This window comes from Cajanus cajan, chromosome 8 (genome assembly GCF_000230855.2).
Source record: "Cajanus cajan strain Asha chromosome 8, NIPB_CcT2T_4, whole genome shotgun sequence".
Lineage (NCBI taxonomy): Eukaryota > Viridiplantae > Streptophyta > Magnoliopsida > Fabales > Fabaceae > Cajanus > Cajanus cajan.
In genome coordinates, this window is record NC_138524.1 from 15066937 (window position 1) to 15093837 (window position 26901).

A 26901-nucleotide genomic window follows, 5' to 3' on the forward strand; every position below is an offset into this window, starting at 1 on the left:
GTTGGTATGTGTATGAACTTTTAGATTGAGTAATCTACTCAAAAAATATATTTTTTAAAAATATTATATTATATCAGTTTCTTCAAAATCAAATAGCAAAAATAAAATTATATCAGCTTCTTCTGTTCTTTTGAAACTAAGAAAATTCTTGGTACTTTTAATTTTGTTTTATCTTTCCAACTCCTCTCATTTTCATTGCACAACATTATTAACAACACAAACAAAAACAACTTCTTGATGAGAGAAAATGAAAGAAAATAACGAGAAAACTGTTTCTAAATTCTAAATGCAGAAGTTGCAATGACTGACTTGAGTTTACAAAAATCATGGATATGTATAGCTTGAGAAATTATTGATAAAAGACAAACTGATTAACAGACCAATAGCTAATTAGGACTTCGCTTCTCCAAGTGAGGAAGAGTAAAGTAATCTTACCTGTTTATGACAACATTGACAAAGCATATTCTAACGTAATTCAACATGTTCAGTTTTATATTTGTTACAGATGTAAATCACGTCAAATACACATTTATTGTATTTATACCCTTTCAATAAAAGAAATCACGTTAATTCTTTTAAAATAAATGAAATAGTTAACATGACAAACCATTACATAATCATGTACCAAACCTAAATTAAATTACAAATCACTTACTTCGTAGAGAAGTCGGATTTGATTTCAAATTCTAATTAATAAAAATAAAAAGACTTAATTCATGTAATCAAAAATTACATACACATAAGATTACTTACTTTTTAAACTGAATTACTTATTTTAAAAGAGTCAATCTAATCGGACTAACATGTACTAGTTGTTAACTTGTAATCTGTGATAACCGAACCAACCAAAAGGCACCTATTAGAAGTTTCTGCTTTTCAAAATTCAAACCAATGTGGGTTCCCTCTCTTGTACATAACATTGACTACATAATCAAATTAATACGAACAATGGAAGAATATAGCAAATACAGTATAGTGCATAAGCAGTTATTTGAGGACATTACCCAATAAGACAAGAATTTGTTTTTCCATACAAAAATTAATTTTTAAACAGGTGTTAATGTACCCATTTCGCAAGCTTAAACTTAATCTCCACGGTTAATTTCTAATAACAGGACCAAACAAAAAGTACGTATGAGAAGTCCTTTTTTTTTCTTCTCAAAACCCACACTAACCCCATTTCCCAAAACCCCTCTCTTTGAGTCTCACACTACCATGGCGGCACTGAAGGTTCTCCTCTGGCAGGGTCGGCGCCACTCTCTCCCCAAATGCGCTTCCCAATTCTACTCTCTCACCTCTCACCGATCCCTCTCCTCCGAATCAAACTCTAACCCTCCCCGAAGACCCTCCGAACCCATCCCCATTCAACCCGTCTCCTACCCCGTCAAACCCAAACCCTCACCCTCGCCGCCCCAACCCCAATCCTCTCCTTCCGAGCCCCAATCCCTCCGCCCCGCGCCTCCGCCTCCGCCTCCGGACTCTTCGCGCTCGTTGACGCGCCAGGACATCCGCTACATCAAGGACGCGCCGTCGATCGCGCCGGTGGCCTACTCCTCGCGCGTGGCGCCGCTCCCCGACGACATAGATTCCGCTGCGGCGGACGAGGAGGCGGAGAGCGAGGGAAGGAAGATCGAGGCGGAGAATGAGCTGAGGATGAGAATTGCGAAGGCCGCCGAAGAGGAACGGATGAAGGTGCCTTTTCCGCTGCTGATTAAGCCCAAGAAGAACGACAAGCCGCCTCCGCTTGATTTGGCCGATGCCATTCGCCAAGTTAAGGTGAGAAAAACGATTCAAATTTAGATAGTTTGGAGTTTATGTTCGTTTTTGGCTTCTATGAATTCTGTGATGGTTGGCTTGTGTTGCTTATTTAGCATTAGGATAAGAATGCTAGAGTGATGGGTGTATTGTGGTGGAACTTAATTATTGCTTGCTTAATTTGCAAATGCAAACCACAAGTGTGTACTGTACTGCCTAGCAGTTTTGTTTGGGCTTTGGGTAATGCCATGGCTGGATTATTGGTTATGAGAAATAAGTTATTGTATGGGAAATTATATGTGAAACAAGGAGTGTTGGGTCACCTTATAAGTGATGAGAAAGACGTGTATAAAATTTATAAAATATTTTTTGGGAATTTGTGGGTGGCTTAGTAAATTTTATTTGTTTCTAGGCTGTTGGTCTTTGTGGAAGAGCTTGTAGGTTGTCTCTTTAGCTGCCTGTGAGTTACAGCACCTTGTCATTTGGCAATTTGTCGGGAACCAATTGCAGGGTATTGGACTTGAGTCCCACACTGGAAATATGGGATTCTAATGTGAGGTTTATAGGGCCTTTTGGGCTCTCCAAAACTACAGCAGTTAACTTTTGGGATGTGGTTCTCCCAAGGTTCTTATCACCTTCAATACTTGGATTACACATATTAGGGGGGCTGAAACTGAATAGACAAGTCTGTAATTAGGTATGTGATACATCCATGACTGACTGTTGTGAAGAAAAAAGTTGAGGATCTATTGCTATAAATTTCTAAATGCTGCAGCTGCAAATTTTTGATACAGAGATAGAAAACCATGTGTTTCTTATGTGTTCTACTCTGATCCTTGTTAGGGAGACCAATCGAGAGTATAAAAATTGTGATAAGAGTTTAATAGTAACAACTGCTATTTTTTTCTTCTTCTGATTCTGTATGTGTACTCATAGCTGTAAATGTGTTTGCATGCAGTATGCAGGTATATATGTTATAGAAGTATTCTGTAGCACCACCACCCTGCTGATGTTTTTAATTTCAAATATAAATATTTATAATTTGTGACAACTCTATTTGTTCATAGACTCTCACTAACATGTACCATTTTCTCAATAATAAATAGTGCTAAATTGACGAAGTGTTAGGAATTAGGATAGCTAAATGGCTAAATATATTCCCTTATATCTAACTTTTGGTTCCATAGATTGGATTAGCACATCCTTAGTAATGATCTTCACAGCATTTTACCTTGAATGTTCCATCAGTTGTTGTCATTTAATCTAGTTACATTACATGTTTTCCAGGCCAATGCCAAGGCAAAGTTTGATGAAACTGTTGAAGCACATATAAGATTGGGAGTTGATTCAAAGCGTACAGAAATGGTATATATCAATTTTTTCCCTCTTTCCTGTCTTGGATGTGTTTGTGTGCTTTGGGTGATTTGTTAGCATCATATAAATTTTGAATTTGACATGTTGATTTAAGGCTTTGTCACGTTCAATAAATTGATACTTCAGTCATAATACTTGGGAGGCATATGCTTTTTGTAGATCATTGTCCCGTTATTTCTGCTGACTAAAGAAATTGATCCTTGAATCTATATAGCTACCATGTTCTTGAAGACTTGCTCTGTCTACAAGGACTTCAAATTACCTATCCTATATATTTATATATGCATTGAATTGATGGCTAGAGAAATGGGCTCTTATTATTTGATATGTTCATCAAATATGGACATCTCTATGTTCTTCCTTGAAACATGCTGAATAGGATTAACTTTGCTGTGGACTGTGTTTTTATAAATATATAATTTTGTAATTCTGTTTTCTTTAAACTTTTTGTGCTTATACATCCCATATCACTGTTATATACCTTTTTTTCTGGATAAAAATGTCATATGCTGTTTCCTTAATCCTTTGCTTTAAGAAGATAATGATTTCAATTCTGGCAGGCAGTTCGTGGTACTGTGATTCTGCCTCATGGTGCTCCCAAGGTAACTTATGAATGTTAAGCAATTGATATTGATATATTGGTAGGTTTATCATCTAATCATTCATATCTTCCAGGCCGTCAGTGTGGCTGTTTTTGCAGAAGGGGCTGAGGCAGAGGAAGCCAAAGCTGCAGGAGCTGATATAGTTGGTGGTAAAGAGCTGATTGAGGAGATTGCTAGTAATGAACTGTTCTCTTTCTCCAAGTAATTTTATACATCATTTTGATAGATATTTCTCATAATAAATTTATGAAAAAAAAAAAAAAGAAGCAAATGTGCAGATGCATTATGTCCCCTGTCTTGTTGGTTTTATTCTTGTTAGCTACATTTTCATCTCCTGCTGTATGTGCATGCTCACTTCATAATATATGCTTGCTTATATGCGGTTATTTTTTTTCCTTTTTTCTCTTTGTGCACACACCTAAACCTAAACTTATGCTTTCATTTAGGCAAACATGTTACATTAATTTTGTTTTTGATATGATGTGCTTAAGTAACACTTAGTGTCACTCAACTGTGCTGGAAATATTCTAAAATTGTCTTTGGTGCCTTGGCAACTATAATTTTCCCCGTTCGTGCCAGGAATATAAAATTTTTAAACTGTGTTATCCACATCTAACAGAGCTTATATACACTTTTAGGTGGTAAAAATAAGCTCAAAGTTGACAAATGCTTCTCGACTCCAGGAATGGCACCTCATCTTGGAAAGGTATTTTTTTTTTCAAGTTAAATGGTCATATACTTGTAAAATCATCTGAATTAATAGTGTCTTATTCTAAAGTTTATATGAACGGTTTTGCAGATAGCACAATATCTTAGAAAGCGCAGATTGATGCCAGATAAGAAAGTTAGTTTATCAACATTTGATGGCATTCCTTTTTAATGTCTGGGCATAAGTTGATTGAATGTAACTATTGTTTGGTTGTATTAATGTTTTGCAGCTAGGTACTCTTACTAGTGATATTTCTGGGCAGTTGAAAGAGCTAAGACAAGGCCGTGTTGAGTTTAAAATGGAAAGTAAATCAATTTTGCATGTGGGACTTGGAAAGGTACTGTGGTGTTAACTTCCAACTCTTTATATACTTGATTACAAAAGTAATAGGTGTGTTGCATGAGATGTTCTATGCTTTCAATAATGTCCACAGGTAAGCTACAAAGAAGAGGCTTTACGGGAGAATATTGGTGCATTTATGAATGCTGTATTGCTTGCAAAACCTACTGGCTTAAAGAAGAGTAAGTAGCATACATGTCCTTATTCTTTTCTTCCTCTCTCTCTGCTTTGAACAAAAATTGATAAAATGTTAGATCACAACTGGTAACTCGCCCCCTCCCCAAAACAAGCCTATTCGCAACAAAAGTCAGAGTACAGAATATTATTTACAGCGAAAACTTCAAACATGCAATTTTAGGGGATCAATTTCTGCTTTAACTTGGTGTAACTTGATCACGAATTTTATGTGCTAAGGTTACTTTCATTGTCTTACAATTTTCTTCTTTGTTGTTCAGCTTCCAAATATGCTGGGTATGTGTTGTCGGTCCATATAAGCAGCACAGTAAGCTCTTGCATCTCATTCTTGTTTCATTATTCCATGTCGATTTTATGTATTTAAGATTTAAGGTTACCATTTCATTCTTGCATTTCACATTAATGATACTGAAATTTACTATGGGTGTACATATAATTCTCCTTCCCCTATCCTTATATTCCCTTCTGAAAACAGAAAGATGTTAGTAGACTTTGAATTTTGAAATGATGGAACATCTGTAAACAGTTTGCTGATAATAATTAGGCTGGGGGGCATGTTTTAACTATCTAACTTCTCCATTATGGCAGATAGGAAATTATGAAAGGACTTCTGTTTGGAAATGGCCTTCTGTGGAGGATAACGTCTCCACCATGTTTTGGCCTTTTATATATCTGTATAACAGAACCATAAATGATACAGTGATACACCTTTTTTTGTGATGTTTTGTTGACATCACCCATCAACAACTTGCCCCCTCAGCAAGGAAACATGAATTTAGGAAATGATGGTTGGTCACCTTGTGCACTAAGTATCTCATACATTGGCAAAAGTAATTAACCCCTCAATACAATCCCTTATAGCCTAGTTAGTGTTTTACGAATATTGGTAAAAGGCACTAACAAACTTTGCTATCATTCACTATTTAGGCTACTAATATTGGCAATATTGTTGGTGTTTTACAAAATGCCAATTTCTGTTCAGTATGCGAATACAACACCATCTCCACCTATTGAGAAATTGTTTGGTTGACGGTTGTTATTGTTGTATGCAAATATAACTTCACGGATATTGATAATATTGTTTCAGATATAATCAGGATGCATGTAGTTGCTCTGATTTAGTAGCATCTGATAGAGGCTCGATCAGTAACACATGGTATGGGTTGATCAGAGGCAGTTAGAGACTATATCAGTAACAAATAATGTAGTGAAAATTTCCACGTTTTTATTTGTGGTAAGGTGGTTGCTCAGAGGTAGTTAGATTGATTTAGAGCTGCAATGCAATCAAATTTACCTCTGATGTTTAAAATTTTTTGGGTAAAAAATTGAACTGTGGAGATAACATAATGATTAGATCCCATTCATGGTACAGAAATTGAGTTTAAGAAGTATGTCCATTGAAAGTACTGTGAGGATGCCCTTAGAATTTATGATGAAAATGTAAAGAGAGGGGGTGGGTGTAAACAATTGAACTTTAGTGTAATCTTGTTAGAGATTTTAAGAATATAAGCTGTGGAAAAAGAAAGTGTAACATGAGGCTGAATGGTGGAAAACAACGAGGTAATCCTTATCCTTGTGATATCAGACTCGTGCTAAAGTAGAGCTTATAATTTTTTTTATGCAAAAGTTATACTTCCCAAGCATACAGGTTCATAAAATTACATGATTACGCCTGTTAGTGTGAGGATATAATAATGATGGTTAGTTATTAAGATTTAAGATAGGAGAATCAACGTGGGCAGTGAAGAGAAAGCAATAAGAGGGAAAGTAAAACATGACAGTGAATTGTAAAAAGGGAGAAGTGAAGAAAAACGTAAATTTGCTTGTGGCATTAATTGCAGTGATGATGCACGTTTTCTTGTATGCCTCTTTTAAGTTATTTAGCTATTGCGTTGATGCAGATGGGCCCCGGATTACCTGTATCAATACAATCATTATCTAAAGCAGCAGATAACTACAAGAAAATGCATGTGGTATGAATCATGTGGATTTGGCAGTTGTGGGCTTTTAACATGAATCCAAGTTTAGATGAACATATGTTGTAGGTTTTTGTTCATTACCATTGATTATGTAAGTTTTGTTTACTGATATATGTGCCAATAAGTAAAATTTTTGACATTTTTGTGAGCTTGATAAATTTTCTGATGGCCTTACTGGTGTTTCATGTTCCTCACTGCAACATTGAAAAATGTCTTGCTATATTTATTATTTTAAAGCGATACCGGCTAACCATTTGATGTCTGCATTTAATGGTTCATTTTTTGGCTTTAAACAATGTTATACTGACCATTTACAAACTGATTTTATATAATAACTTTTTAATCAATCATTTACAGCTTGGGTTAACATATTTTTTAAACTTAGAGGTGAATATACAGTATTACTTGAAGTTTCATATTATTGTTCCCTTTAAATGATTCAAGCCCCGGAGGGGGATATTTTATCTCAGGCGTATCTCATCCAAGTGCTGATAAAATAATAAACCACTCACATTTGTTGCGTTTGATTCTAAGTTTGATATGCGGGATGGTAATTTCATTTTTTTTTTATATATATATAAATTACATCTTAAAATGTGTTTTCTCATTTCATGTTTACAAGCAAAAGGTTTGGGATGCTTATTTTAGTTGATGCTTATTTAAATAGTGATTTAATGTTTTATGTAATGAATTGAGATTTAATTGCGTTTGAATGCTGCATGTAAGATGTTTAGTGTAACTTGCCGCATGTTGGCATTTAAATGTCAACATACTTTAACCTATCTTTGAGGCCTTGCAATTAATTTAAGGTTAAAAAAGTAATAGCAGTGTTGGACAATAATGACGTTTTAGGAATAGTACGAATGATGTTTCTTTTTGTAACAATTATACTAAGGAATGAATGAATGGAGAAAAAAAATTACGGAGAAGTTATTTTTGAAGAAAAAAAATTGAATTTCACGTCTTTGATAAATAATTTTCGTAATAAACAGCATTTTTTAAAATGTATTTAGACCAAAGTTGATTATATTTTCCATCAATTCTTCAATCAAAGTGGAATGAATGTGGGTCAGGATGGATATACCTATTTTAAATCCTATCATATTCCAATTTCATTTCTAGTTAGAAGTCACTACTTTTCTCACATTTAGCATTTTTAATCTACAAATTAGATTGATTTAAGGTTAGGATTTTATTTTGTAAAATGTGTATATCAATGCTTTTCGGTGTTGCTTCGTTGTGTATACACTTCATTGTGATTTCATATATATTAAATCCTTCTTATGTATAAGATCAACTTGAAATAACTGTCTGTTTTTTTATATAAATTTAATTCATATTATCTTATATATTAATTTTTTTTAGACTAAAATATTTTGTATGTTATCTTAATTTGATAAAATGTATTAATTATGAATTTTTTTTAAAGATATATGTATTCTAATTGGTTATAAAATATGAGTATTAATTAGGAAAGAGAAGTAGTATAAGGGTAATTTTAGAGAGAAAAAAAAGAGATATATAAGTAGGACATATTTATTATTATCAATTAAATTAATTAACTTTCTTAATTATTATATAAGAACATTAATTCTTTAAATACTTATGTGAACTTTTTTATTTTTTTAAAAATAATTTAGGAAGATATTAATATCATCGATTTTAATGCGCTAGAGGAAAATGCCTAACAAGTGGAGCATGTTGAATCGTTTACATGTAATTATTGAAGTATATTTAAGATCTTAATTTGATGATTTATGAGGTCTACATTTAAATACAAACACAACTAATAAATTTTTGTAGTTTGATTGAATGTTTAATTAATACTGACTCATTCGACTCAATTAATAACCTTTTCAGATATGCTCAAGAGTCAAGAGTATCAAAGTGAATTGGCGATGGTTAGGTCGCAAAACAAGCCTATAATATAATAAGATATTAAGACACTTGTTTAGTAACATTAAAACTGTGGCTACGCACCATGAAAATTAAATAAAACCGTGGGCATGTGAATTGGTACACACAAGTTTTTAAAATATCACATTTTTACCCTTTTTTTTCTTACTATTTTATTTTCTTTTTCTACAAAAAGTATGCGCTATTAAAATTAATGAGATTTAATTAATTTTAACTTTTAAAACGTTTTCAACATAGTCTTGGTCATGGGTTATTTATTACATGCTTGACTGCCATTCTTGTAAGATATTTAAGTCACAAATATGAAAAATTAGCACAGCGATTTTATGCGTCATTCATGTTCACTTTCCCATATGTTAATCTATTATATGCTTTGTTAATAAGTATGGTTCTCAAAATTCATATTTTTATCAATAAAAAATAATAATGATAATAATAAAAAGATGGAACATAAATCTTCGTGTATTTATCCTTTACCACTAAAAAATAATAATGATTCTCAAAACTCAATTCAATAGTAAACGAAGTCAATTCAATAACGCCACCGTACTCCATTTGGGCACCATCTCTTTAATGATTTTATACAATTATTGGCATTATTTGATTATTATTTCCCTCTCATTTTTGTTTTCTCTGCGATGTCGATATGTTGTTAGACTACATCGCTGTTAATCACTATATGGTGTTGTATAATTGAATATAATCATGTTCTTTAAATACGCAATTAGAATTTCAATTCATACTTTCATGTTATGAAAGTATATTTGTTCAGAAATATTAATTTCTTAAATAAATTTTAGCACATTAATTTTTGTTTAATTTACTCTCTTAGTCTCAGTTGAAGAATATTCTTAGAAAAAGAAAAGAAAAGAAAAGTGTAGGTGACTATTACAGGTTGGCAACAGAACGAAAAGGGAATACCTACATATATCAATCATGTCGTGATTCATGATCATGGAGACGATATCTAAATAAAATTAAATAAATTATCGCTGAATTTTCATGAAAATGTGTGACTATTAAACATTGAATCCCATTTTTAATCAAATAAGTCAATGAGAATCCATGTTTCAAATTTCATCTGGTTTACTTAGGCGCCGCTGACAAGTTAGTTTATATATGTTTCCTAAGATTAAAACATATACTAACAGAAAAATTAAATAAATAAAAGGTTAACCATTGAGCTTGTTTTCATGGATATAAATTAGCTAACGAATATGTCATATTATTATATGTTTATAGTATATATGCTGCATCTTATTATTAGGTATATCCATAATGTTTGTATTAATATATAGTTCAATACTACTAGACGTATGTATTAGGTATAGATTAACTAGAGCAAAGTTTAATTGGTAATTTTAAGTTTGAAATTTGTTTATGTAATTAGTTATTGTGATGAAAGTTTTCAAAGGCATTAATTTGGTATATATTTTGAATATATCCCATGGGCTAGATTAATCGGAGACATGCATGGGAGCCACGATGATGACACATCCTTATCCAAGTGTTACACATTGCATTATTATTAGCAACCACTAAAACGTGGCTTACAAGTATTTTGTCTAATCATATCTTCCTTTATCAATAAAGTCTTGAGGCAGTTGATAGTTGATACATACATTTTAGTGAGAGTTTTATTTTTTAGTTATCTACATATATAAACAAATATTATATTCACTTTTTCTTCCATCTCATTTTTATTTATTTGTTGTAAATCATTTATTGCATCTATTCAATTATTTTTCTCTTCTTTTTTCCTTGTATCTAAATTTGGGGTGTACGTCCAACTTTTTTGCATGTGAGATATACTCTTATTTCATATAATCATTTCATTTTCAGTAGTGATCACTTTTGAATCTGTAAATTGTTTTCTATTATTTATTATTCAAAATTTTAAGAAAATTTTACTTTTAATAACTTTATTCATTTTTGGTATATTAACTTAATTAATAGGATAGGGGAAGAGTATGAAGTATTTGGTTTTTTTTTTTCTTTCCTCTATTTCTCGTGTGTAATTTTGTAATGATAATTGTTTGAAAATAAAATATAAGATATAAAGTATGAAATAATTAAATTTTCATCCATTCTTTTGTCGGCTCATGATAAATTCAACGAACTTGGATAGTGGGATTCTCATAAAATAAATGATGAAGGAAAAATGGACGCAACAAAACTTAAAGCCAACTGTTTAAGACAACTATGTCTTTGACTAAAACTTCTATCTAAATCAAGTTGATCCTCAAAGCAAAGTTCTCACATACTATTCTACTCTCTAACATGCACTTCTACTAAGTCAATCTATTTTGAGTAAATGAAAACAATTTTTTTAAGATATGGTTATTAAGATACTGATTTCTCAATTATTGATGGTAGAAATGAATGTATGTTGGGAAAGATTAATTTCTTAAAAAGATTTCGGTACATTGGATTTTTATATCATATTAAGTACCTTTAAATTTTAATAACCTTAATTATATTTTTTTGTCATTTATTTTTTATATTTTTGCAAATTTTATCAGTGAATTTTTATATTTATACATTTTATCATTTCGTGAGTTGATTATTATATGTTGAAGTCGTTAGTTTGTTGTTATGTGATGAATGTGTAAAATTTTTAAAATTGAATAAAAAGTGTGTAATTTTAAAAATTAGATGGAAAAGTTGCAAAAATATAAAGATAGAATGGAAAAATCCAATTAAGCCATTTGAATACGATTTCAAGAAAATTATAAATGCGTAGAAGTTGTGACTTATCACATTCCTTGACATGTAACTTGCATATCGACCTGGTAAAATCTGGTCAAACTGATGATCATTCACATGGGATATTCAAAACACGACAAACTAATGATTATAACTCTGCAATTTTCGTTAATCGGACAGAATTAAAGTTCTACATTTTTATTAAAATTTATGATTGGATTGAATAAAAAAGTTAAAATAAAAGCATATTAATAATATTTTTTATAATGTTTTTCTTTAAGGATATTTATTAGTATTTCCTTAAAATTATAATATATTTTTTATTCTTTGTTGATGAATACAAACGATAAAAATATTTATAAATATATTTAATTAAGTATTTTAAATTATAATTTAAAATAATTTTATCTTTTAACATAATATTTTTAATTTTAACTTTTATCTCCCATAAAATAAACTTCACACTTAGCTTTATAAAATTAACTTATAAAATAAGAATTATCCCTTTATTTTTATATTTTATTAATATCAAGGTAGTTATTAGATTTCAATTACATACAATAAGGAAAGTTCAATGTAGAGATAATTTAAATCCTATCGAGCGTGCAAAAATTGTGTTGGTATGGAACTAAACCCTAAATACCAATCAATCTAACTATCCTCACATACATAGTTGACTTGAGAAAGGGTTTATGTTCCTTAATTAAGTTCTTAGGGCATTTTCAATGGAAGTAACTCATTTGAATTGTTTCATGCATTGAAAAATAAAAAAAGTGGTCTCTAATGTGCCATGTCAGTATTAAGCAACTCAAACACAAATTTACTCTAATGGTAAGAAACTTTAAGAAATTCAACTTTTAGAATTTTTTTTCTAATCATTTATGAACTAATTTTAAATTTTTATTAAAAAGGATAATTGCACTACAATGAAAGAAAATAAATTATGAGAAAAAATACACAATAAGTAGATATTAAAAATAAAATAAAGCAATAGTAAATACATAGACATTGTACGAAATTAATTTTCATTATTATTATTTCTGAAACCTTCCCAAATATGTTCAATAAGATTTGCTTGAAATTTGGTAAGGAATGGTTGTTTGAGGAAGCAACTCTTTCTTTTCTTCAAGCAACTTATGTTACCACGTCAGAGTCCTCCAATAGTAAGAAAGCGGAGCTTGAGTTGCTTCATGGGACAAGCAACTCCCATTGGAGTTGCTCTTAGCCACTTCAAAGAGTTTCCTAGCGGTAGTGATACTAAGGCTTCTATATTACACTGCTCATAAGAAAATGCTATAAAAGAAATTAGGTAAATGACTAAAAAGGATAAAATAAATTGTAAAAAAATGATAAAGGAAACAGTAGATAAACATCTAAATAGCTTGGTTGAATTGATTTGGCCGGAGACCAAAAATGCACCCTTTTTACTATTTATATGGCCAGAAAAACTAGTTGTTTTACTCGAGCAATAAACACTCACTTTCCTCTTTTTTATGAAAGTAGGTTTACATTTTGAACTTCCTACTAACTGCTAAGAATTGTGCGTGCCACCCATTTTGATTTGTTACACTTTCGATATATGCTTTCCGCTTGTATTTTACAGGGACTTATGTAACCAATTTGAGCCTAACTCATTGTTGCATCCACTATTGCAACCTTCAGTCTTCATAGAATAGCTAAATTAGTTATCCATCATCAATTTTACCTAATCTTATTGACTAACATTTTTGGTTCTAACAATTCTGAAGAGAATAATATTATATTTTATTGCATTTATAAAAAAAAAATTATATACACATCTTCATTCCTGGGGTTTCTCCTTGATTATATATGGGATATTTAAACTAAAATAGAATCACAATTATACAACAAAATCACAAAGATACAAATCCATTAATTGTGAATCCATATTATATTATAAGTTTGAATAAATTTCGGTAAGTGGAAATTGTGTTAGAGTTTAAATGTAACCTTTCTCAATTGAAAAATGCTAAAAACACGGTTTCTTCTTAAAGCAATAACCCAGAGCTAGCTTGGACTTGCATGGTTAATGAATTTAGATCAAGTCAACTGGTCTTACTATTTTGTCTTTATTTATTTTGCGATTTTTCTTAAAGTAAAGCGCGTTAAGAGCAGACAAGTTTGAAAATTGGAGCAAATCATTTCCTACTTTTTTTTTCTCTTACATCTAACTCTGTCTGCATGCATTATGCAGAAGCACCTTTGTCTCTATATATACCATGCATGCTCAATTCTTCTAAAACCAACTCACACACCCATTACTCAACACAAACACAAGTCATAGCTATAGATATGGCTTCCCTTAACCACTTGTTTGTTGTGGTATCTATCATTCTTTCTCTTCTATCCTTTTCTGGCAATGCACAACTATCTCCCACTTTTTATGCCACAACATGCCCCAACCTTCAAACCATAGTGCGTAGTGCAATGAGGCAAGCCATTGCTAAAGAAGCTCGCCTTGGTGCCTCCATTCTTCGCTTGTTCTTTCATGATTGCTTTGTCAATGTAAACCCTCCCACTTTGCATCATCTATGCATGCCTCACAATTTTTTTTCATACCATAATAACAATATGATTGAATACATTTTAAAAGTTTTTTTTAGAACTTCTCTATCAAAAATAAAAAGTATTTTTCAACATAGAAGTTCTTAAAAGCAATTTTGATAATTTTCACAAAGGGTTTTATTCTTAAGTTGAAATTGTAAGTTTTTTATGGTGTCCCACTAAGAAAATCCTAGTTTTAGTTTTGATTATTTGTTTGTTTAATTTGCAGGGATGTGATGGATCCATCTTATTGGACGACACTGCGACCTTCACGGGGGAGAAAAATGCAGCACCTAACAGAAACTCAGCGAGGGGATTCGAAGTTATTGATACCATTAAAACCAATGTTGAAGCTGCTTGCACTGCCACCGTGTCTTGTGCAGACATTCTAGCACTTGCTGCAAGAGATGGAGTAGTGCTGGTGAGCCAATTAATCTCCATTATTCATTTCACAAACTCTAATTTCATCTATACCAAAATGTTCAATACCCTGTTATAAATGTATATTTTGCATAATTTGTAGCTTAACGTGTGCGTGCATGTAATAATAAAAGGCATTTAAGTAGGGATCTAAGATGAAAAAAGAAGTGGAACGCGTTATTAGAGATTGAATTTGCACACTCATCCCATGATCAGATTCATGTGCCACAACTTAAAGTAATGTTATTTGAGGAAAATGAGCCTAATAAATTCTTTCCTTTTCTGGCAAAGTAATATTAGTGCCTAGTTAGGCCGAATAGAGAATGCAGATATTTTAGTAGGATATTTTAGAATATATAAACTTTTTTGATATATTGTAATATTCAGATTTATTTAAAAAATTGAACTTTTTTTAGAAATATTTTTTCATACACATATGTGGAGCTAGCTTTGTAGGCTACGAGTACGACCCCCAATTTTTTTTTCTTTAAAAATGTGTAAAAAAAAAAATTATGCATTATCTTTAAATAATTTAAAATTATGTATTTAAGTATTTTGTGCTTTTGAAGATATTTGAGTAAAGATATTTGGGTAAGATTCGGCTATGCATATCAAAATGGAATATTTCATCACATGCTTAGAAGACTTGTATGACAATTATGAATTATGTGATGAATGCAAGTTGAAGTGAGGCAAGTGTTGATGTTGGTTCCTTTATTTGCATTTCCTTGGGCATGCATGAGTCTATTTTCAAAGCATGTCCCCCACTTTCGGTTTCACTTTTCCACCCTAATCCATCATCATGCAACGTAGCGGGCCATCCAATAATATCATGCAAAACATACACATTAAACAAAACAAATTAAAAAAAAAAACTAGTTAATAATTAGAAACACTTTTTTGATGATGAATTTGCAGCTAGGTGGGCCCTCATGGACAGTTCCTCTGGGCAGAAGAGACGCAAGAAGCGCGAGCCAGAGTGGTGCCAACACCCAAATCCCTTCCCCCTTCTCCGACCTCTCCACTCTCATCTCCATGTTTAGGGCCAAGGGCCTGGGCCCACGCGATCTCACCGCCCTCTCGGGGGCCCACACCATAGGGCAGGCCCAGTGCCAGTTCTTCCGAAGCCGCATATACAACGACACCAACATCGACGCCACCTTCGCCGCCGCCAGGAGGGCCACCTGCCCCGCCACCGGCGCCGACGCCACCCTCGCCCCGCTCGACAGCCTCACCCCCACGCGCTTCGACAATGGGTACTACGCCGACCTGGTGAACCGGCGCGGGCTTCTCCACTCCGATCAAGTGCTCTTCAACGGTGGGTCCCAGGACGCGGTTGTGAGAAGCTATGGGGCGGGCAATGCTGCGTTTTTTAGAGACTTTGCTGCTTCGATGGTGAAGTTGGGTAATATCACCCCTCTCACTGGGACCAGTGGTGAGATTAGGAAGAATTGCAGGCTTCTCAACTCATCCTGATAATGTCTAATGCTGCTTTTCTGTTGCCTTTTTTCTGCAAGTGCTCATTGTGACGCCCATAAGAGACCCATCACTTCCAATAATTTAAATTAGTTTATATAAAATTAGAGATAAAAGCAATTATTAAAAAAGGTCTCATCTTTCTCTAATTATTTAAAATATTAAGTTGTGATTTATCAAATAAATAAATAAAAGTCAAATAGAAACTTTTTTTTTTCATAAAAATAAAAGAAATTATAAAGGTCTTTGTAACGAGGATTGAACCTAGATTATCATGGATCTTACTATCTTAATCTCTTCACATCTAACTATTAGGTTAACCTTGGTGATTGAAATTAATTTATTTAAACACCAACTTGTGATAAATTAATTTGAGTAAATTATTGAAAAAAATTTAAATCTTATATTAATTAAAAATATATAAATAAAGAGTAATTTTTACCTTATAAACTAATTTTATAAAATTAAATTAAGTTTGATTAAAATAAAGTACATGTATAGGTGCTACATTTCAAAAATTAAATATTTCTCTTTGCATAACAAATAAATCACGTCAAATAACTAAAAAATACAAAAGTCACGAGTCAGGAATTTCTATATTGAAATAGAAAACAACATGATTAAGTGTGTGTTTGGTTTAGATTTTTAACGTGATAAATCACGTTAAAATGGAAGCTATCAGTTATAACTTTTACGTTTTAAACGTGATTTTTGCTCTGAATCACGTTTTGGACGTGTAACTAAACATGCACTAACACTTGAACAAACACGTCATAACACTTATCTATTCTATCTCTTTCTTCCTATCCATCATATTATTGAACATATTCCTCTATTCTTTTTCTATTTCTTATTAGGAGTGGTCATTTATAAAAGTCTTTTTTTTACAATATTATCTAACTATAAACTATCACGCGTCAATGATAAAATTATTAGGTTTTATATTAATTGATGGATTGGTTGACCACGTAGAAATTTTCATTTGTCAACTCTTTGATGTTGTTTGCTTCAATATTTTGAACTACGCGGCGCAAATTTTGTATCGTTGAAGCTACAAGTCACAAGACTCGATCAAGTTGTTTATATATACACAAAAGTTAGGGTGAGCTTTGAATTCGTATACTTTGTTGACTTCTTATGATTTCAATTAAATGCTTTTTCACTTTGGTTGCCTTTAAAGGATATTCTGATTGCAGCCACTAAAAAGAAAAGAGAAAGCTTACACTGTTCAATTACTTTCACATCATCACGTCTAGATTATGATTCTAGCATCCAAAGCTAGCTACTAGCAGCACTAAAAGGTTTATTAATTTATTTATTTAATATGAAGATATAATTCTTTCATACTCAACTCCTATAAGATTAAAGTGATAATACTTCCAATCGTGACTCTAGTAATAATAACATGTCTTATTAATTTGTTGAATAAAAGCAAAAGTAGCTAGCAGGTTTCTGGAATTCTCAGCTTCTAAAAAATCTATATATGATTGCCAAGTGTTACATTTTGGGTTATGTAATGCGAAAGTAAATTTAATTGAAGGCTATGGTATGTCATGCCAATACATTAAAATTTAAAATAAAATGAGAAATTAAGCTATATATATTATCAACGAATTGTTCTACCCTATATGTTTCTTTGGCTAGAGAGTCGAACCTAGACCCCACTTTTGTCAAAGGGTCATTTTAATTTCTTTTCTTTATGGTTATTGGAAAAAAAAAAATTGTGTATCTCCATTCTGCTTCTTTGTCCATTTCTACTTTTCGTATACTTTTGTTAGTTTGGTTATTACTGCTGCTTTATTTGTTTAGCAGAAAGCAGAGGCATACCATGAAAATGGGAAAGACAGTGTCTGCCAAATTTTTTATTTTGTATTCATTTCAAATTTTTCTTTGTCGTGAGTGTTGTCATGACATGAGCAACTATTGACCCAAATACAGTTTTTTCTCTTCAGTTGAACCAATGGGCACTCCATGTCGCATGATTGTAATACTACGTTTCAATTAGTTGATGAATCATATCATTTTCTTTATTACGAATTTGCCCCTTAACTTCTGATTGTTTTAATTTTAGTTTATATATTATAGAAAAAATAGGTATGCAATGATATAAAACAATTTTATATTATCATCCTCCAGTCACAGTTACAGTTACATGTTATTAAGTATGATAATTCTTTTTATACAATAATATCTTATTTATCATACTAATAGTGATTTTTTATTAGTTGACATTATCAAATTTTTACATTAATGATACATATATATAATAGATAGTTGAGTTCTTTAAACACATCGATAAGAGTTCAAATTTTTTATTGAATGAATAAAAAATTAAAACTCACTTTCACACGCATGTTGTCATAGGAAGGCAAAACTTAGATATAGTCTTTAATTATGATTGATGTTCTCTCACAAAAATTAAAATTTTACACCTCACACTAAATCATTGAGATTGGTTCATTAGTGAATGATGTATTGTATAGTATGTATCAGATTCTTGATTTAAATTTAGGTGTAATCTTTAAGTATGATTGATGTTCTCCCATAAAAATTAAAAATTTATATTTATATTTAATGAATATATATTATTGAAGTTTACACCAATTACAAATAAATATTGTCAAGATAAAATTTCAATTTTAATATGAGAAAAACAAGATCATAACTAAAGAATGACAATTGAGTTTTCTCAAAAAGAAAAAAAAAGATACATACTTGTCTAAATCATTTGTCCACTTAGTGTTACAATGTAATAAAAAATTGACAAAATGGCCATGATTACATGATTACAATAATTAAAGGGTTTAACGATGATACACAATGATGTAAAATAATTTTACATAAACATTTAATGACAATTCATTATAAATGATACTCTCTATTGTTTATTATATGAAAAAATTTAATTTTATGCATATTATGAAAATTAGTTATTTATATTAAATTTGATTAATCGTATAATATTTTTCCAAATTATTTTTGTTATAAATGTAAAAAATAAAATGTTGCAACTAAAATATCATATTTGAGAGGGTATAATTAAATATTGAGTAATTAAAATTTGAGATACAAAATCACAAAACTGCAGTAATTACCGAATTAAAAGTGGTTAAAGCTAAACTTTAAATATATCAAGCTGTTCCTTTCATTTAATGCCATTTCCTTTTTTATTTCTTAATTAAGTTAACAATCCATAAACAAAGCCATTAATATATGTAGGACAACGCTTTCATTTTGAATACATTTTTTTCTTCGAGACGTGTTAATCAACTTTTAAAAAATATAAAAAATAAATAAAAATTCAAAGCTGTTGAAACTCAACCATATGGTATTTCAAAGGAAGTGAAAATGATAAGAATGTACCGTCAACTCTGACACCTTTTTTCCCCAAACATATTATTTTATTATTTAAAACTTATTAAAATTATAAAATTAATAAACAGACACATTAAATAAAAGAAGAACCCACAAAAAATTATAATTTTTAGTTAATAATAAAAGCTTAGTTAAAAATGAATATGTTTCTCTCCACAGAATTGTACATGAATGCTTTTTAGATTTTTAGTTAATATTTGAAGTATTAAATAAAAAATATTATACATCTTTTAACGTTATTAAATATTAAATATATTGATAATCAAAAGTCAAAATACTAATTAAGAACAATAAATATAAAAAATACTTTGGAAGCACCTTACGTTTGAAATTCTCTGAATGAACTAGAGTTTCTTTTCTTGTTACGTTTGTATTGTATTTACAAGCACGGTATCTATAACAGTTACGATGCATTGCATGCAACGCAAGTACGTAACATTATACGAACATCGAAGGAGCTTCGGTTACCCTGCACCTCACCACACCGGATCACAGGTCCATGTCAATGCCATCACGATCACCGCACGCACCATCTGACGGCTGTGATTCGCGCGTGTCCCCAATCTCCCTAAAGTCGCGTGAGTTCACTCTCTTTCTCTCTCTCCTTGAACAAAATGGAGAGAGCAAGAGAGAGAGAAAAGAAAAACGAAGAAAAGGAATAGAGAGAGAAACGGAGAAGAGTGTTTCTCACATCACATGGCCTCCATGCCCTTGGGGCACCACCACCACCACCAAACGGCGGCGGCGCCGTCTACGCAGTTGCTCGCGCAACCCGAAGTGGCTCGCCGGAGCTCCGATATGGAGACCGATAAGGTACTTCCGCTCATTGCACTCATCCAACCCTTCTCTCTCGCTTTGTTCAACTTTTTAGTTGGTTCCGACTTTCCCTAGCTCCGATCGCCTTCGATTCACCTCGGAAAGCTTCGGTGTAACCGGAGCTTCGAGCGATCTACGGGTTTTATGTGTTCGCCGGAGATTATTCTCCGGCAACGCCGCTGATCGGAGTGATTTTAATGTTTTCTCGGAGAGCGATGATTATTTTCCTTGACGAATAACAAAAATAGTAATAAGAAAGTTAGGTTTTACTATTTTGGTGTGTATTTTGGTTGATGCTTTTATGGTAGAGATCTTAATGCTGAAGAAAATTGAAGCTAGCGAGATTTTCTGTGCTTTTTTGGCGTTGGAGAAAAGGAAAGGAATCAATATAAGGAAGTGAAAATGTGGAATCCTGTGCTTCAATTTCTTTTTGTTTCGTTTAATTTAAAGATAGAGATTCTGAATAGGTGTAGTTAGCTGACCTGAGAAAACATTCTGAAATTTTCGCGCCTATAGTAATTAATAGGTTTTTGGTATATGTAACAATTATCTTTTAGAATATAGACCATTTATTTTTTAGGTCATGTTTCTTTCACTTATCTCTAATCTACTGTTTATTGTCTTTAGCTATGTTAATTCTGTATTATTATCTGATCTATTATTGGAGTATAGTTTTTGTTTTGATTTTTTTTGTGCGTGTTTGATTTCTCGTTCTTCCTTGTGGTGGATTGTTGTGCAAAAGTTCAAACTGTTCTAGTTTGCTTTGCTTCAGGGAATTAGTGTCCTTAGATTCTCTCTTTATAGTGTCTTAAGCTATATGAAAGCTTTATGCTTTCTTGTGAGCTGCGGTAACCTGATTTAACTTTAGCTGCTGCGTGTGCTCTTTGAGCCCTTTACCTTTATCTTTCTTCAACTTCACATTCTGATATTTGGCTGATTTCTTTTGGTATCCCTCAGGTGCTTATGTTCCATTTGCTGTGCAATTTTCTTCTCGTTTAACACTTGTTTTAACCAATGGACTATCTTGAGATACTACACTTTCTTTCTTATGTTTGTACCTTCTCAAATTAACTTCACCGTGTATGTGCAGTTCGTTAGTGGCTTTGCCACGGTATGCATATGATACATGATAGGCACATGGCGTTGCCTTGTTTTGTGAATATGTTCCTAAACCAAATTATTGATGACAATTTCTATAAAGCTAAATTTAGAAGTTACTTAAATGAATGAACAAGTTATGATTGATATTGTATCAATAAAAGTCTGACATTTAAATTCAAGTATTGTATTAGGAGCTTTGCTTTACAGCATTAAATATCTATTTCTTGTTATAACTTGCAGGATATGTCAGCTACTATCATTGAGGGGAATGATGCCGTCACTGGCCACATAATCTCCACCACAATTGGAGGCAAGAATGGGGAACCTAAACAGGTGCGGATGTGTTCTAACCCCTTTCCTTCTCAACTTTCAAGTTTTAGTGGAAAATTCATTTCATACCCTCTTGAATTGTGTGTTTTTGTATATTTGTATTATTGTATATAATGATCACGAGTATTGTTTAGACATCGATTCACTTTTTGATGGAAATATAACTGAACAACAGTTAGGGGCAGAGAATCAAAATTAATAAATTGCACATTATATAAGGCTTTCCAAAATTATAATACTGATTATCAATCAGAGGTTGGCTTATTTCCCCAGTGCCTACTGCCTACCTCATCTGATAATTTTTTATTCACCAACTATATTTTAGGTCTTACAAGATGTATACTTTTGAAGAATTTAATGATGATGGTCCTAAAATTTTATGCTTAAAATTGATGATTTTATCTGAGTTCACTATTAATTTATTCTTCATAACTTATTTGTTATGATTCCTTCTGTGATACCGCTTGCAGACCATCAGTTACATGGCAGAACGTGTTGTTGGCACAGGATCGTTTGGAGTTGTTTTCCAGGTATGGATAAACAATCTCCATGTTGACAACTATTCCTAATAAGTTTTCTCTTCTATTAAGTATCTGATTGTTTTCCACTGCTGGATGGTGTTCCTCTTTTACCTAATACACAGGCAAAATGCTTGGAGACTGGAGAGGCAGTGGCTATTAAAAAGGTCTTGCAAGATAGGCGGTACAAAAATCGTGAACTGCAGTTAATGCGCTTAATGGATCACCCAAATGTAATTTCCCTAAAGCACTGTTTCTTCTCTACAACAAGCAAAGACGAACTTTTTCTAAACTTGGTTATGGAATATGTCCCCGAGACTATGTACCGAGTTATAAAGCACTACAATACTATGAACCAGAGAATGCCTCTCATCTATGTGAAGCTGTATACATATCAAGTATGAACTCTTCTACTCTATATTTGCAATTTAGTTCATGTGTTGCTTTAAAACTTTGTAACAATTGATTTTGGATATGATGTTCAGATCTTTAGGGGATTAGCATATATCCATTCCACACTGGGAGTTTGCCATAGGGATGTGAAGCCTCAAAATCTTTTGGTATGTTATTCTTTCAATGTTTATCCTCTACAAATTGTGTTCATATATTCTAAACCTTTTGCATATATTACTACAGGTTCATCCTCTTACTCACCAAGTTAAGCTTTGTGATTTTGGGAGTGCCAAAGTTCTGGTATGTTGGTCTGCATGGTTCTTGTACATATCATTGCTTCATGCACATATGGCACCATAATAATGGAGGACTGCTAAAACATATTCTGCCTAGTGAATATTGCTATGCTAAAGATCTTATAAGATCTTTCCATAAATGCAATATTAATTTAACCTGTTTATGTGATGATTTTGTATCAGTAAATAGCAATTAGAATGATAATGATGCCAAGAATCTCGATTCTGACCCATTTTTCCTGTTATATGAAAAATAAATGCTAGAAAGGTTATTGATTGATGTAACATCTGAATTTTTTATTCAATTATCAATTTCATGAAGCTTCTCATGTTCACAACTTGCTAGGATATAATTATGACATTATTTTTCTTCAAAAACTTTATATCAGGTCAGGGGTGAAGCAAACATTTCATACATATGTTCACGTTACTATCGAGCTCCAGAACTAATATTTGGTGCAACAGAATACACAGCTTCTATTGATATCTGGTCGGTTGGTTGTGTTCTTGCAGAACTTCTTCTAGGACAGGTTAACTTTCTGGCAATCTATGCATTAATGTTGCTGATACTTAATATTTTTGGCCTTATTTCTGAGACCTGTTATATTGACTTACCATAGTTTCAAATGTTTGTTTAGCCATTATTTCCTGGAGAAAATCAGGTGGACCAACTTGTGGAGATTATTAAGGTGATTTCCCTTCTATATTGGGGTTTCTATGGATTGCTGAATATATCTACAGAGATCATTATTTAGGTGTCTTCTTGTAGGTTCTTGGTACTCCGACTCGAGAGGAAATCCGTTGCATGAACCCGAATTATACAGATTTTAGATTCCCTCAGATTAAAGCTCATCCTTGGCACAAGGTAAAGGCATCTCTCATCCATCCTCCATTTGATATTTCAACAATTGCAGTTGGGCTTTAAAATGTGGATTAGAAAGATGAAAAAATAGTTGTCAAAGTCAAATTCAATAGCTTGCTTTACAAGTTACAACTAGGTTTGGAGAGTGCTTTTCATTTTATATGTTTTGTAATTGATGAGCTTGATAGCATTGATTGATGTAACCTACTTCATCCAGTGGGATAAAGCTTGGTGTATTTATATTGGTGCTTTATGTTCCAGGTTTTCCACAAGCGAATGCCTCCTGAAGCAATTGACCTTGCATCAAGGCTTCTCCAATATTCACCTAGTCTCCGCTGCACTGCGGTAAGTATGATAAACCATGATACCTCCCTTCACTTCTCCCCTTTTAAAGGAAGGCAAAATAACATATATGATACCTCTATATGCCTTATGGTATGTTTTGGATTTAGTCAACTCAATTGGCATAATTTTCACTAATGGCTTTTATTATTTCAGCTGGAAGCATGTGCACATCCTTTCTTTGATGAGCTTCGTGAGCCCAATGCCCGCCTACCTAATGGCCGTCCACTGCCCCCCCTTTTCAACTTTAAACAGGAAGTATGTATCTAACTGGCACTTTTTTTTATTAAAAGTGACGTGTCAAGGCTGTTGCTTTGTTTACCGTTCATCATGTGTCTTTATGACTAATTACTATGCCATCTGTTCTGCATGATCCAAACACTTGGGAATCCAATTAGCAATTTCTCATATATTTAAATTGTGAACAGTATCTAACACCCAAAAAATTAATGATTCTCTAATGAAAACTTTGACTACAGTTAGCTGGAGTATCACCTGAACTGATCAATAGGCTCATCCCAGAGCATATTAGGCGGCAAACCGGTCTCAGTTTCCCTGTTTCTGCCGGTACATAGGTAAAGGGATAATGAAAATGAGTCAATCGATCTTGCAATCAATGTGAAACAACAGATGGGCTTGTTTGTGACCTATATAACTGGGGGTCCAAGCATAATCTGCAGTTTTCCCTCCCCCTTGTGAAGGTGTATACAAATGCTGGCTGCTCGGCATAAAATGGAAGTTGGTGATTCTGTCTAGTATTTCATTCTAGTTATAAAGCATACTTATCCCTATCCCTGCATCTGTATATTGTTTTGGTCAGATTTCAGAAAGCTAGGAGTATAAATGATAGCAATCACGTCTACATAGGTAGAGGGGCCCCACCTGAATTGAGGGGCCCCTATAATAGTTTGGCTTGCTTTTTATGTGATCATATTCATGATGTCGTTTCTAATGTGCTTATGACAATCTCTTGATTCAAAACCCAAAATTTCCTCATTATTTAATACTCTGGTACCTCTTTCTTTTTGTAAAGATTTCGTTTGACCCGATTTGAGTGTGCTTTAGGCCGTTTTCTGAAAAGAGTCACCAGATTGTGGACAAGAGGAAAGGATTCATCCAAAAGTTTATCACGGAGGAAAAAAAAATGAATTCTTTCTCAATGTTCGTGATAGGGTCATAGGGATGTGCACTGCCACTGGGTGACGTGCTTACTGTTAATCTGTTATTAGCAATATATGTTGAGATGCAGTTAATAGTGAGAAGGTATATGTTGAGATGAGGGTTAATATATACGTTGCTATATGTTTAATTATATTTCAAAATCTGAAAAAGAAAAAGAAAAAGGTGTTTCTGATTTGAACCATAGTCATAAATAATCAAAATTTAACATTGTTACCACTTAAACAATGTGTAACCTTTTAAAAATCTGACATGACTTTATTATTTCTTGACTATTCATAATAAGACCTAGTAGTCGACATTTATCTCTCTTTAGTATAAAAAATGCCCTTACTAAATATGCTCTCCATTTATATTTATCTATCTATGATTTGACCAAGCGATATCTGTATCAAGTTTTAACATCTTCATTTTGGCCCAAATTACAGAGATAGTGACGAAAGAAAAGTGGGAGGTAATATTTTGAAAAAAAAAGTATTAAAACACAAGGGAGTACAGTTAATTTACCTACAATAAATCAGTTACCATTAGATGCAATTCCTAACTTTATACCCATTATTTTTATGTTCTTTTAGTCTTATAAGTATGACTAAGTTTAGTTTTAGTCTTCTAAAAAAATTATTAGTTTTGATCAACATATATTTTTGAAAAATTTAAAATAGTTCTTATCACAATTTATCGGTAACATGAAATGCCACCATGTAAAATCATCTGGACTATTCTCAGGCAATGTTTAAAATGTACGTCACATTATTAGTGAGTAGCATTCTTTTTTTCATACAATAGGGACAATGAATTTTGAAGTTAGTATCTTGTGCAAGTTCAAGGTGATTTCTACCGTGGACTTTCTCATCTTTCAAACTCTTGTTTCTGATCAGGCATCACAACATGCGCGCAAAGGTCCCCAAACATCTTTAAAGACGTAGTTGTGTTTGCATGCAAGCTCGGTCCTAAGGGTTGAGAAAAGGGGCAACTCTCCTAGGCTCATCATTGATAGGGATTCAAAAACAAAAAATACAGTTATAATTTTTTAAACAAAAAATTTATGTTTAATGTTAGCTTTTGTGATACTTTTTACCTTGCATATAATAATAAGTATAGTAGTAGAATAATTTTACAAATTGAGTTCATGTATAGATAATCATATGAATAACAAAGTTTGAAAGCATAACAACTAAACTTATCACTATTCCAATAAGAACACTTAATGAAAAATAACTGAAAAATAAGTCTAACATCATATCTTAAGATATAACTAATAACAAAAAAGAATCAAATCTTAATTACGTTGCGATGTCATATCTTATTAGAATACACCTAATATAATGTTTAAGTTTCGTTACAATATCATAAGCATCATGATGAATCTTATCCATAACAATATACACACAAAACAGATACAAGAATGAGAAGTGAGAAAATATCTCACTCTAACTCATAATGTGAAATATAGTTAAATAGTCACACACACAACATCAAGATATATAACAAAATATAATAATAATAAGATATAACAATAACAATACATAACACTAGCAAGGTATATCATAACACCATCAATCGATGAGTCACATTATAGTTCATCAAACAATTACAAATTCATATATATGATACAATGGACACAAACTTCAATAAATTTTGTGTTTTTCAAT

General features: G+C 32.2%; 3 protein-coding genes across 3 annotated transcripts; all 3 read left to right on the forward strand.

Annotated features, from left to right (window-relative positions):
* The first annotated feature begins 1139 nt into the window (after positions 1-1139).
* LOC109799337 (Ribosomal protein L1p/L10e family) lies at positions 1140-7219 on the forward strand. Its single transcript, XM_020359867.3, has 10 exons — positions 1140-1776; positions 3043-3120; positions 3690-3731; positions 3805-3907; positions 4370-4437; positions 4531-4575; positions 4670-4777; positions 4874-4961; positions 5235-5281; positions 6876-7219. The coding sequence occupies exons 1-10, from the start codon at positions 1216-1218 to the stop codon at positions 6951-6953; spliced, it is 1218 nt and encodes a 405-aa protein (XP_020215456.1). The 5' UTR covers positions 1140-1215; the 3' UTR covers positions 6954-7219.
* A 6589-nt stretch (positions 7220-13808) lies between these two features.
* On the forward strand, positions 13809-16141 carry LOC109799567 (peroxidase P7). Its single transcript, XM_020360148.3, has 3 exons — positions 13809-14102; positions 14371-14562; positions 15480-16141. The coding sequence occupies exons 1-3, from the start codon at positions 13821-13823 to the stop codon at positions 16035-16037; spliced, it is 1032 nt and encodes a 343-aa protein (XP_020215737.3). The 5' UTR covers positions 13809-13820; the 3' UTR covers positions 16038-16141.
* Positions 16142-20038: 3897 nt separating this feature from the next.
* LOC109799441 (shaggy-related protein kinase eta) lies at positions 20039-25074 on the forward strand. The gene is made up of 12 exons (XM_020360007.3): positions 20039-20225; positions 21570-21662; positions 22130-22189; positions 22303-22575; positions 22663-22737; positions 22814-22870; positions 23256-23396; positions 23505-23555; positions 23636-23731; positions 23990-24073; positions 24227-24328; positions 24550-25074. Exons 1-12 carry the CDS (start codon positions 20109-20111, stop codon positions 24643-24645), a joined length of 1245 nt encoding a protein of 414 aa, XP_020215596.1. The 5' UTR covers positions 20039-20108; the 3' UTR covers positions 24646-25074.
* The last annotated feature ends 1827 nt before the right edge of the window (positions 25075-26901 follow it).

Bases quoted from the DNA above. Each gene is read 5' to 3' on its own strand.
- LOC109799441 (XM_020360007.3), top strand. From the start codon at position 20,109: ATGGCCTCCATGCCCTTGGGGCACCACCACCACCACCAAACGGCGGCG. The intron at 20,226-21,569 runs GTACTTCCGCTC...TATAACTTGCAG, and splicing joins CCGATATGGAGACCGATAAG to GATATGTCAGCTACTATCAT. The intron at 24,074-24,226 runs GTAAGTATGATA...TTATTATTTCAG, and splicing joins CTAGTCTCCGCTGCACTGCG to CTGGAAGCATGTGCACATCC.
- LOC109799567 (XM_020360148.3), top strand. From the start codon at position 13,821: ATGCTCAATTCTTCTAAAACCAACTCACACACCCATTACTCAACACAA. The intron at 14,103-14,370 runs GTAAACCCTCCC...TTTAATTTGCAG, and splicing joins TTCATGATTGCTTTGTCAAT to GGATGTGATGGATCCATCTT. The intron at 14,563-15,479 runs GTGAGCCAATTA...ATGAATTTGCAG, and splicing joins CAAGAGATGGAGTAGTGCTG to CTAGGTGGGCCCTCATGGAC.
- LOC109799337 (XM_020359867.3), top strand. From the start codon at position 1,216: ATGGCGGCACTGAAGGTTCTCCTCTGGCAGGGTCGGCGCCACTCTCTC. The intron at 3,732-3,804 runs GTAACTTATGAA...CATATCTTCCAG, and splicing joins TGCCTCATGGTGCTCCCAAG to GCCGTCAGTGTGGCTGTTTT. The intron at 4,438-4,530 runs GTATTTTTTTTT...ACGGTTTTGCAG, and splicing joins TGGCACCTCATCTTGGAAAG to ATAGCACAATATCTTAGAAA.